The sequence below is a fragment of the Stenella coeruleoalba genome (genome assembly GCF_951394435.1).
Source record: "Stenella coeruleoalba genome assembly, chromosome: 8".
In the NCBI taxonomy this organism is placed as follows: Eukaryota; Metazoa; Chordata; class Mammalia; order Artiodactyla; family Delphinidae; genus Stenella; species Stenella coeruleoalba.
In genome coordinates this window covers 62,437,075-62,448,274 of record NC_137154.1, presented here as the reverse complement: position 1 = coordinate 62,448,274, position 11,200 = coordinate 62,437,075, and the positions used below count along the sequence as shown (strand labels likewise).

Below are 11,200 nucleotides of genomic sequence, written 5' to 3'. Positions count from 1 at the left end.
CTTGCTGCTTATCTATTTAATACATAGTAGTTTGTATCTCTTAATCCCATACCTCTATCTTGCCCCTTGCCCCTTCCCTCTCCCTACTGGTAACAACTAGTTTGTTTTCTGTATCTGTAAGTCTGTTTCTGTTATGTTATATACATTAGTTTGGTTTACTTTTTTAGATTCCACATATGATTGATAACATACAGTATTTTTCTTTCTCTGACTTATTTCACTAAGCATAATACTCTCTAGGTCCATCCACATTGTTGCAAATGGCAGAATTTCATTCTTTTTATGGCTGAGTAATATACCAGCCATAAATATGTATATATTATATATCCATCCGTATATATATGTATATAGCCATTCATCTGTTGATGGACACTTAGGTTGCTACCATATCTTGCCTGTCATAAATAATGCTGCTATGAACAATGGGGTGCATGTATCTTTCGAATTAGTCCTTCCTTTCTTCCTTTTTTTTTTTTTTTTTTTGCGGTACATGGGCCTCTCACTGTTGTGGCCTCTCCCGTTGCGGAGCACAGGCTCCGGACGCGCAGGCCCAGAGGCCATGGCTCACAGGCCCAGCCGCTCCGCGGCACGTGGGATCCTCCCGGACCGGGACACGAACCTGCATCCCCTGCATCGGCAGACGGACTCCCAACCACTGCGCCACCAGGGAAGCCCCCTTTCTTTCTTTTGATGCTTCCCCCAGGAGCAACCTGTCAGCCACCTTGGAAGTGGATCCTCTAGTTTTAGCCAAGCCTTCAGATGACTCCAGCCCAGGCCAAAATCTGGCTGAATTCCATGAGAATTCCAGAGCTAAGCTGTATAGCCAAGGCACTTACAGATTTCTGACTGATAGAAACCACCAGAGATAACAAATGTTTCTTGTTATTTTAAGCTGCAACAATAAGCACATGTTTATTGTTGTTTTATTGATGTTTTTAGGTTTGGGGTAACTTTTTAGGCAGCAATAGATAATTAATACAACAGGTTGAGAGTTTTGGCAGCAGCGGTGCTCTTGAAGCTAACATTCCAGCTTTCTATTTACAACTTTCCCAACTGGGGCAGAGATAGCAGTGACCTATCAGGCCTGTTTGGCCACATTGTACTGAGAGGCATTCTTGATCACCCAGCCTAATGCCCACTCCTCCAGTCCTTCCAATTACTTTGTAAACACCTTCTCTGTATTACATCTTTTTCTGCTTAAAATAGCTGAATTGGTTTCTGTTACCTGCAACTGAGCTTAACCAAATAAAAATACCCATCTCAAAGCAACAACTAAACACTAGAGGCATTCCTGCTAAAGTCAGGAATAAGACAAGTAAGTTGGTTATTAACAGCATTATTTGATATCGATCTGGAAATGCTGTATCATTATAAGTCAAGATAACGAAATAAGTATTGCAAAGAAGGAGCCAAAACTGTCATTATATATAATAAGGTGATATAATTGTCTACCAGGGAAATTTGAATGAATAAGCTAAAAATAAAAACTATTAAGAAAGTTGAGTGGGTAAGTCAGTTAAAAATTTAACAAAAAAACAATAGCTTTCCTATGTAGCAACAATAACCATTTAGAAAATATAAAAGAAGACAAAATTTAGTCCAGTAGGAAAAAAATGCATGAAGTCACTGGGAAAAATAAATTCATAAATTTAATGCAATTTTCATGAAAATTCCAGCTTTTTTTTGAACTTGGAAAATTTTATAAAGTTATCTGGAAGAATAAATATTCAAATAGAGATTAAAAATTCTGAGAAAGTAAGACTAACCAAAAAGGACTTGTCCTATGACATATTAAAATATATTATAAAATTGCATAAAAATGTAGTGATTTTGCTTCCAGAATGGTTAGACTGATCAATGAAATAGAAGAAAAAGACCAGAAATAGATTCAACTTTATGTAAGAATTTAATATCTGGTATACATGTTGGGAAATCAGTGTGGCAAGTATGAATTGTTCAATAAATTATATTGTGGCAAATAAGTTTTTGAAAAAATTATATTCCTATGTCACATTTTATACTAGAATAAATTCCATTTGGAGCTAAATGAAATAATCACTTGTTAAAAACTCTTAGTAAATTATAAATAGAAGTAATTAAAGAAGTTCTAAAACATATAGGTAAATATCAGTATTATTTAGGCTAATAAAGCCTTTTTAGGCTTAACATCAAAGCCAGAAACCAGGAAGAAAATTTTGATAGATTGACCATTTAAAAATTATAGCAAAACAAGAAGTTTTTACCCCTTTCCTCCCCCAGTAAATGATCAACTGGGGGAAAAATTGTAAAATATATAAGAGACAAAGGTATGTTTTCCTTATAATGCAAAGAGTTCATATAAATCAAGAAGGAAAAAGACAGATATTTTCCCTGAAAAACATTTTCTCCTACCTCAGAGAAAAATGGGCTAAGGAGGTAAAAAGGCTATTCACATTAGAAATCAATTGGTCATGTGAAAAACATTCAACCTTCTTCTAATAATCAAAGAAATGCACATTCACAAAAGGATATCACTTTTAATTTTCGGATAGGCACATTCTAAAAAGAACAAATCCACTCTCATGAATGCATAGGAACTACATACCGTGACCACCACTGGGGAGAGATACCTTCCCATATGTAATAAGGGCCTATGTATAAAAAATTAGCCAGGGGCTTCCCTGGTGGCGCAGTGGTTGAGAGTCCGCCTGCTGATGCAGGGGACACGGGTTCGTGCCCCGGTCCGGGAAGACCCCACATGCCGCGGAGTGGCTGGGCCCGTGAGCCATGGCCGCTGAGCCTGCGCGTCTGGAGCCTGTGCTCCGCAACGGGAAAGACCACAACAGTGAGAGGCCCGCGTACCGCAAAAAAAATAAAAATAAAAATAAGCATGTGGACCTGTATTTAGTTGTATGAAAGATGTCCACAAAGTATTCATACCAAAAGAGTAGAGTTCAAAGAACTAAAATAAACAATGTGTTGTTCTATGTCTGTACATAGAAAAACTCTATTATACACCAAAATTTTAATAACAGTTATTTTGAGGTAGATTATGGGTAATATCCTTCTACTTATTTGTACAGTTCTGCACTATCTGAATCTTTTGCAATGATCATTATAACCAGAAAAAAGAAAAACCACCTCTGAAGAAGGAGAGAATGAGAAGAATGAGGAGAAGAAAAGGGAGGAACTGTGAAAGGGAGGGAAAGGCATTTTCTGCGAGTTTTACCCTTGCTTCAGTTGCTTTTTTTGTCTTCTGAGGCTACGTTGTAAAAACTTTCTTCTCTTTCAGTTTCCTACTTTCCTCTTAATCCAATTGGAGAGGCTCTTAAACAATGTATATTTAATCCAAAATCTTGTAATTTAGGGAAAAAATGATAAATCAATCCATGATCTTGATTTTGCCCAAGGAGAAAATGCAGTTCGATGGGATTACCAGCCACACAAAACACCTGTAGATCAAAATATGCCAGAATATTTATTATCTCAAACTGTTTGCTGTTCTACTTTAGCAAAACCTTTCCTAATGGGAAGGTTAAGAAAGACATGGAGGCCACTTATTTCTTCTTCTAGATACCATATGTTATGCTTATTTGTGCCCCTTGAAGAATTGTTTTCATTTGGTTGAGCTTTCTGTAATGCCTTCAGCTAAAAGTTGGAGACCTTCTTCATTCATTCATTCAACAAATATTTATCGAAGCCTCTCCTGTGCCAGGTGCTGTTCTGGAAAATTGGAACCTATCAGTGTCTAGCTTTCCTGGAACTTGCTTTCTATCGTTCTAAGAAACAGCCATATAAAGGTAGCTATTGGTGAGGCTATCTGTTACTTTATTCAGTATCCCATAGAGAAGTTTCTTTAAGACATGAGAACTGGAAAAGTAGTTGAGGAATTCATGTATACTTTACTCATAAGCAAATAAAGGAAAGTTTATTTATTTGTTTGGGTTACCAGGAAGCTTAGTCTATTGTTAGCTCAACTTGAGGAATTGTGTAAGATTTTATGTCCATCCTATTATAATACAAACTTTTCCTCCTTTCAGAACTCCTTATCTTCCTATTTCATCTGTATTTTCACTGGCCTTGCTCTGTAAAAATTTGAGTTGTTTCACTGTATTCTAATGTATTTGTGAACTGCTTCAAATTTGAAATACCTTGTGGGACTAGAGGAACAAAATAACACCATGAGGAAACAGACAAATCCAGAATGTGGTGCATTTTTCAAGACAACTGACCTTGTCTCTTCAGAAAGCCAATATTAAGAAAAACTAAAACGTGGAAGGGACTATTCTAGTTTGACAAATGGGGGAAAAAACAATCGAATGCAATAAGTGAGCCATGATTGGATCCTGGTTCAAAAGAACGTTATCTGCTATAAAAGATGATTTTTGAGGAAAGCTGAGCAAATTTGAATATGGTATGGGTAATAGATATTAGCAAGATTGTTAATTTTCTCAAGACCTGATAATAGTATTATGACTATGAAATAGAATGTTCTTATCTTTAGAGGTGCATACTGCAGCATGTTTGGGTGGTGTGTCTTGTCTGCAACTTTGGGATGATTCTGCAAAAAAAAAAAGTTTTACAAACACTTATATACAGATAAAGCATATATGGCAAAATGTTAATTGTTGAATTGTTGAGTCTGGGTATTGGGTACTATTGTTGAATTAGAGTGGATACTGTAATATTCTTTCACATATTCTGTATATTTGGAAATTTTTATAATAAAAACTTGGAAAAATTAAATTACACATGAATGACTTATTCACCTCTTTTTTCTTCTAGTACTCTATAAGTGTTTGAGTGAAAAGATCTTGTGATATAGCGAAAGGGGAAAGGAGCAATTCCAAGAAGAATCTGATCAGCAGTCTTAAGTTCCAGGATAACGAAGATTATTCAAAAATTAGGTATCTAAAAGATCAATTCTGAGCGATACTGGCTTCACTGGAGGTGGAAGCTAGAATACAGAGTATTGAGAAGTGAGGGCCGACCACTTTTTCAATAATTCCCAGGTTTGTTGTTATTTTTGCCGCTGTTACTATGACATCACTGGAGATCTGGAGCTACTCCAGCTCCAGACCTCATTCGAACTCTCGCGATACTAGAGCCCGGTGGAGCGCGAAATGCGGTGGGAGGGGCTGGAACGAAATCGACTGACTTCCGGCCAGGCCGTTGTCTGGGTGGCGCGGTCGAGTCATCGTTGGGCCTCGCCGCTTCCATCTCTCTTCCCTCCACCGCTCCCCCCCCCCCCCGCCCCGGCGCGGGGGGTCGACCAGCCAAGTGGGGCGGGAGGCGACTCGGACCTTCCTCTTCATTTCGTTCTGGCCTGCTGCCCGGCTACCCGCTCTGGGTCCTTGGGACCAGCGAGGCCCGGTCTGAGGGGCCGGGGCCTACGTGGGCCCGCCGTCGGGCCCCATGAGGCATAGCCTGACCAAACTGCTGGCGGCCTCGGGCAGCGACTCCCCAACCCGCAGCGAGAGCCCGGCGCCGGTCGCGACCTGCTCGCTGCCCCCGGACTTGACCCGGGCGGCAGCGGAGGACGAGGGGACGGCGGCGGCCGGGTCTCCCGGCCGCAAACAGCCGCGCGGCGACGAGGGCGAGTCGGACGCCGGGAGGGGGGGCCGCGGCATCGTGGCCGCGCGCGCGCCCTCGCCCGAGGAGATGGAGGAGGAGGCTATCGCCAGCGTCCCCGGGGAGGAGACGGAGGACATGGACTTTCTGTCCGGCCTGGAACTGGCAGATCTGCTGGACCCCCGGCAACCAGACTGGCATCTGGAGCCCGGGCTCAACTCGCCCGGGCCTCTCTCCTCGTCCGGCGGAGGCTCGGATAGCGGCGGCCTGTGGAGAGGGGACGACGACGACGAGGCCGCGGCTGCCGAGATGCAGCGCTTTTCTGACCTGCTGCAGAGGCTGTTAAACGGCATCGGAGGCTGCAGCAGCGGCAGTGACAGTGGCGGCGGCGAAAAGAGGCGGAGAAAGTCCCCGGGAGGAGGCGGCGGCAGCAGCGGCAACGACAACAACCAGGCGGCGACAAAGAGTCCCCGGAAGGCGGCGGCGGCTGCTGCCCGTCTCAATCGGCTGAAGAAGAAGGAGTACGTGATGGGGCTGGAGAGTCGAGTACGGGGTCTGGCAGCCGAGAACCAGGAGCTGCGGGCCGAGAATCGGGAGCTGGGAAAGCGCGTACAAGCACTGCAGGAGGAGAGTCGCTACCTACGGGCCGTCTTAGCCAACGAGACCGGACTGGCTCGCTTGCTGAGCCGGCTGAGCGGCGTGGGACTGCGGCTGACCACCTCGCTCTTCAGAGACTCGCCCGCCGGTGACCATGACTACGCTCTGCCCGTGGGAAAGCAGCAGCAGGACCTGCTGGAAGAGGACGACTCAGCCGGAGGAGTGTGTCTTCATGTGGACAAGGATAAGGTGTCGGTGGAGTTCTGCTCGGCGTGCGCCCGGAAGGCGTCGTCTTCTCTTAAAATGTAGGGTCAAGTAATCTGCTCTTTATCCGCGTTTACCCCTTTCAACTCCCTTACACCATGTAAAACACCTTAGTGGGACATCTTCACTGGACACATTTCAGAGGAGGAAAAAAAAGTAATATTGAATCTTTAAGTGTTTAGCTAAAAGCATGAATGTGACACTGTAACCAACTCCTAATGATAACATGTCACTATTAAATCTCTCTGACAGTTTCTTTTTTAGGTGATTTCCTTCCTGCCAGGCTCCGTTGTAGGGGTTACAGAACAGTCGTTCCCGCCTCACAACCTGGTAAGGATCCATCTCTTCACGTAACGCTCATGCTCTGCTGCTTAGTCTACTTTAATGGGCAACATCTCAATTTGTGTGTGTGTGTGTGATTTTTTTTTTCTTTTGTTTTTTGGAAGGTGGGAGGGGAATCTAATTTGGGCCCTGTCCACCCTGGAAACAGACTTGTGCTGGTCAATATTGTATTCAAGTTGCTTCTTCTGGTTGAAATAGCTGTTAATGTGTCCCCTTGTTCAGACTTGCGTGTACCTAGCTCTTCTGTCCCCAGTGTGGACATGGCCTTGGATGACATCGGTTCCAACTGTACACTGAAAGCTGCTAATAGAGATACAGTTTGGAGAAAGTGACACAGGTGAAGTTGAATGGAAGTTCCGAGTTGTACAAGGTGCAAATTGGAATTCCAATTTTAGAGCAACTTTTCAGAGGTTGACAATAAGTACTTGGGGCATACACAAATGTGATAGTTATTTTGTGGAGATGACAGAAATCTCTTAAATATTCAAGAATGCCTTTTAGTTTTCATAGATCTAGATATACAATCTATTCAGATTAATAGATTTTTATATCTCACCATTAGAGAAGTTGGAAATTAACATGCATATCAGACTCCTGTGTTAGTTACTTAAAGGAAGAATAAGAATGGTTAATGAAATGTTTCTTTGAGGACCAGCACAGTGATTTACCCTATCACTGAGTATGAATAAATTGTTGAACACCTTTATTTTTGTTGTATTAAAATTTTAGGTTAAATTTATGTATGATTAGATATTGAAGGTTATGAAATGTGAATGAAAACGTGTAAAGTGAGGCTTCACAAAGAATCTTATTCTCCATATTTCAAGGGTATTTGTCCTATTTAAAAGTAAGTTTTAAAATTGAGTGACTTAATGACACGATTGACACTTTTTCCAAAGTTGGGACATAGTCTTCCTTTGAAGTACTCTATTATCTATTGTCCAGTTGTATAGATTGAGTCACAGTGTCTTTCAGTGTAAGAGACATTAAGAAATTCTTTGTGAAACATCACTGTTTGATAAAGTATATACGTATTTAGCATCCTTGTTTTTCTTTGTGCTAAAGTGGATACAGCTGTTGGGGCAGAAGAGACGGGACCAGCTGCTGGCCACATTTCCTGCTTTATTTTAAAAGGTAGTATAAGAAATGAGGAAAAAGAGGTAATATCAGGGCTTCTGCTTTTATTTTAAAATGTTCATAATTAAAAAGTATTTTCCAGCAGTCCAAAGATGTAAGTTATCTTACATATAAAATGTTTTATTTTGTTGTTATTTGGTTATGAAAATGGAATCTTGTTCTTGCAGAACTGTAAATGTTTTGTTGCTAGATAATACACTTTTGAGACCTAACTTGGTCTCTGGTTTCCAGTGCATTACAGCATATTTTGTAAAATCATCTACTGCACTTGAGCATGAATGGATAGTAGCCAAACTCACAACCTGGAGTGATGAACCTGCTTATACCTAAGTGCAGGAGCAAGCCCCTCACAATGCAGCTGCATGGATTTTTAGTGCCTACTGAATTATATATATAAATATATATAAAAACCAAAAGTAGTTGGAAAAGTTATTTGAAATGACTAATTTGTGCTATCTTTATGGAATATGTTAATGTAGCTTTTTGAAACAGAAGCCTTGAATTGAAAGTTAATTAATACTTGAACATTTTGTATATATTTCTTTGTATATAATTTTGTGCAGTACCAATGACAAAAATATGGTGTCATAATAAAACCAGGTTTGTTGATCTTTCGGTCATGGGCTCAAATAATTTATTCATCTCTAACATGACATTAGAAAATAACGGATGAAAATAGGAAAAATGATTGTTGTTAATGCTGTGGGTTTTAAAAGGTTCTGGAAGCAGTAAGTGCGTTTTTCTAAAAATTATACCATTCCCTTGGAATATTTTCTTCCTAACGTCAATGATTTTCCTGCATTATTTGAAGTTTGGGGCTGGGGAGAAACAGTAGTCAAAGCTTTCTGAATTGGGATGATTTGACATTCCAAGTATAGATTTTTAGAATGTCATTTTATAAATGGCAGTTTTTGGAAATACTTGATTAAGAACTTTTGAAAATGGAGATTAGTATCGACTATTTTAAAAGCTGCTTTGTTAGGTTGCTTCTGTTTTAACTGTCTTTTCTTAGTTTCCATCTCATTCTCTTTTTTTTCTAATTTTGGTAAATTAGTGATTTTGTCATTTTTTGCATCAACGTCATGGTCTTGTTTTTACATGGTATTGCATGTATTTAGGACCTATCTAACAGGGGCTTTAAATAAATTTGGTCATATTTATGTGTAAACATATTTTACTGTAAATGTTTGGGTTTCTGAATTTACAACAGATATGTTTATTTCAGTATGTAGTAAACAATATCTTAAAGTGTCCTATTCACTACTTGTTAATTAAAAAAGTTATGATTAATATGAAACTGTTGTCTTACTATTTTTAGAAAATTGTGTTCTGAATGATTAGTAGTTGGATAAAGGAGATTTCTGGAATATAATATGGATTTAGAAATTTTCAGGTTTGGCTCTGTTTACTGTAATGGATGAAAGCAATTTAGTGTTTGGGGAATCTTTTTTGTTTTTTAATATTTTTTTCCTAATTGTGCCTCTGTGGCAAAATGATACAGCAAGTACTAAAGATGTAGCTTTTAATGTTTGTCTTCCGATGGTGACAGGAATTTATACATTAATTGAACTAACACATCATATTGACTTAATGTTTCTGCACTTCCTTGACCAAACCTAACTAAAAAGTCCACGTTTGTTAAAATGTAGTCACACCTCTGATATAATCCGACAAAAAGTGTTCGAAATATTTTAAATATTTGTGCATTTGATAATCACTAAATTAATCTCTCTCTCTTCTCTTTAAACAGCTTAGCAGTGTCTGCAAAAACGAATCTTTTCCTACAACCTGTTAACTGACTGGACTGATGGTAACAAAGTAATTGTGGGAGCCATGTCGGTCAAAAATTTGGCATCTGCTGAAAAAAATGAATGCCATTTTCAAGTTCCCAAATTACTTCTATACTGATTTCACTTTCCAGAAATGGAGATATGAAAAGATTCTCTGGAATCCTTGAAAGACTTAATAGAAATACATGAGACAAAGTTAATTTTGGAACAAAATTATACTTATTTTTGTCTTTCATGGGAGTGATACTCAGTTCTTTGCATACCTTTTAAAAATTGCAACCATTGGAGAAGAGAATGATAGTATTTCATCAAGGAATATTAGATTCTTTACATAATCAAGCGCACATTCTGTGGAATTAGATTTAGTGGAGTAGAATTACATAAACAGGCCATCAGTGATCACAGGCATATAATGAGTTTGTATTTATTTCCTGGAACATGAGAACTAATCTGAAGTACAGACAGACATTGATGAGTAGAATATAAAAGTTAATGTAAAGTCTTTAAAGAGTAGTCTTTTTAAATAGATGCATTGATTTGTCTGTATATCTTTGAAAAATTGATTATGATTAAATGTGTGGGTAGTTAATTGCGATTCAGGGTAATGCCAAGATGTGTGGATTCTGAGGTTTTTGGCTTCTTGAGCTTTCTCCGAGGACTTATTAAAAATATTTTGAGGTTTCTAATGAATGGTATACTAGTTTCTACTGTTTTATATTAAAATTTCTCTAGTATGTAAGGGCTTTAGTATTCTGGATGATGGGAGTGGCTTTTTTCATGGAATATGGTTGTTTTACTTAATTGAAACATTTTTCCAGTTCATTACAAGTGTGAAAAAACACTCAAAACTCTGGTTGTTTTATTTCATTTTTGTTGGATTATGTTAATACATTCTTTCACCTGGTCTAGACTGAGTCATTTTATCTTACTGACTCATTTGGGAAGTGTGCAGATGATAGAAGTGGGAGGGGGTAGGAGATAGGCTCTTAATCTTCTTCCCAGAATGATTCATCATAATAACTATACAGTTTGGTTATTGTATGGTGATACAAAAAATTTATTAAATCCATTCAGTTTCTTGTAAGTGTATTCGGTGTCTCTGATGCCAGGCAGCAAAGCGCATTCCCAGTGGCTTATGCTTATGTGATTGATGGATGCTCCTACAGTATGAACAGTACAGCTGGTTGTATTGTAACCAAAATCAGGTAGGCATCAACACTATTTGGTGACTATAACTACTGCTTTGATAGAATAGAGTGGATAATTCACTGATAATGAGTCATTGCCTTTTAAAGTATGTGATTACCTAGTTCAGTATTTTGGAGGTATGCCTTTAAGCTAAACAATCTTATGACTAAGGTTGAATAGGTAGTAAAATATTTCCAAGTGTTTAGTTTTTTTCCCCAGGCTGTCAATACAAAGTTTTGAGACCTTCCCAAATGGTTATATTTTTATATTTTACTGTACTGTTTTTTGTTGAGAAACCAGGTAGTTACCATTTAAGCCAGGGGAGGTCCTCC

At 39.1% G+C, this 11,200-nt stretch overlaps 1 protein-coding gene across 3 annotated transcripts; it reads left to right on the top strand.

Annotated features, from left to right (window-relative positions):
- The first annotated feature begins 5,034 nt into the window (after positions 1-5,034).
- CREBZF (CREB/ATF bZIP transcription factor) lies at positions 5,035-10,604 on the top strand. 3 transcript variants are annotated; one of them, XM_079928548.1, is made up of 4 exons: positions 5,036-6,452; positions 6,664-6,741; positions 7,819-7,887; positions 9,641-10,602. In XM_079928548.1, the coding sequence occupies exons 1-2, from the start codon at positions 5,395-5,397 to the stop codon at positions 6,677-6,679; spliced, it is 1,074 nt and encodes a 357-aa protein (XP_079784674.1). In that variant the 5' UTR covers positions 5,036-5,394; the 3' UTR covers positions 6,680-6,741; positions 7,819-7,887; positions 9,641-10,602. The 3 variants fall into 3 exon arrangements, with proteins under 3 accessions (XP_079784675.1, XP_079784676.1, XP_079784674.1); XM_079928549.1 differs by having other exon boundaries at positions 5,035-6,452; positions 6,664-7,887; positions 9,641-10,604; XM_079928550.1 differs by lacking the exon at positions 9,641-10,602 and having other exon boundaries at positions 5,035-6,741; positions 7,819-9,630.
- The last annotated feature ends 596 nt before the right edge of the window (positions 10,605-11,200 follow it).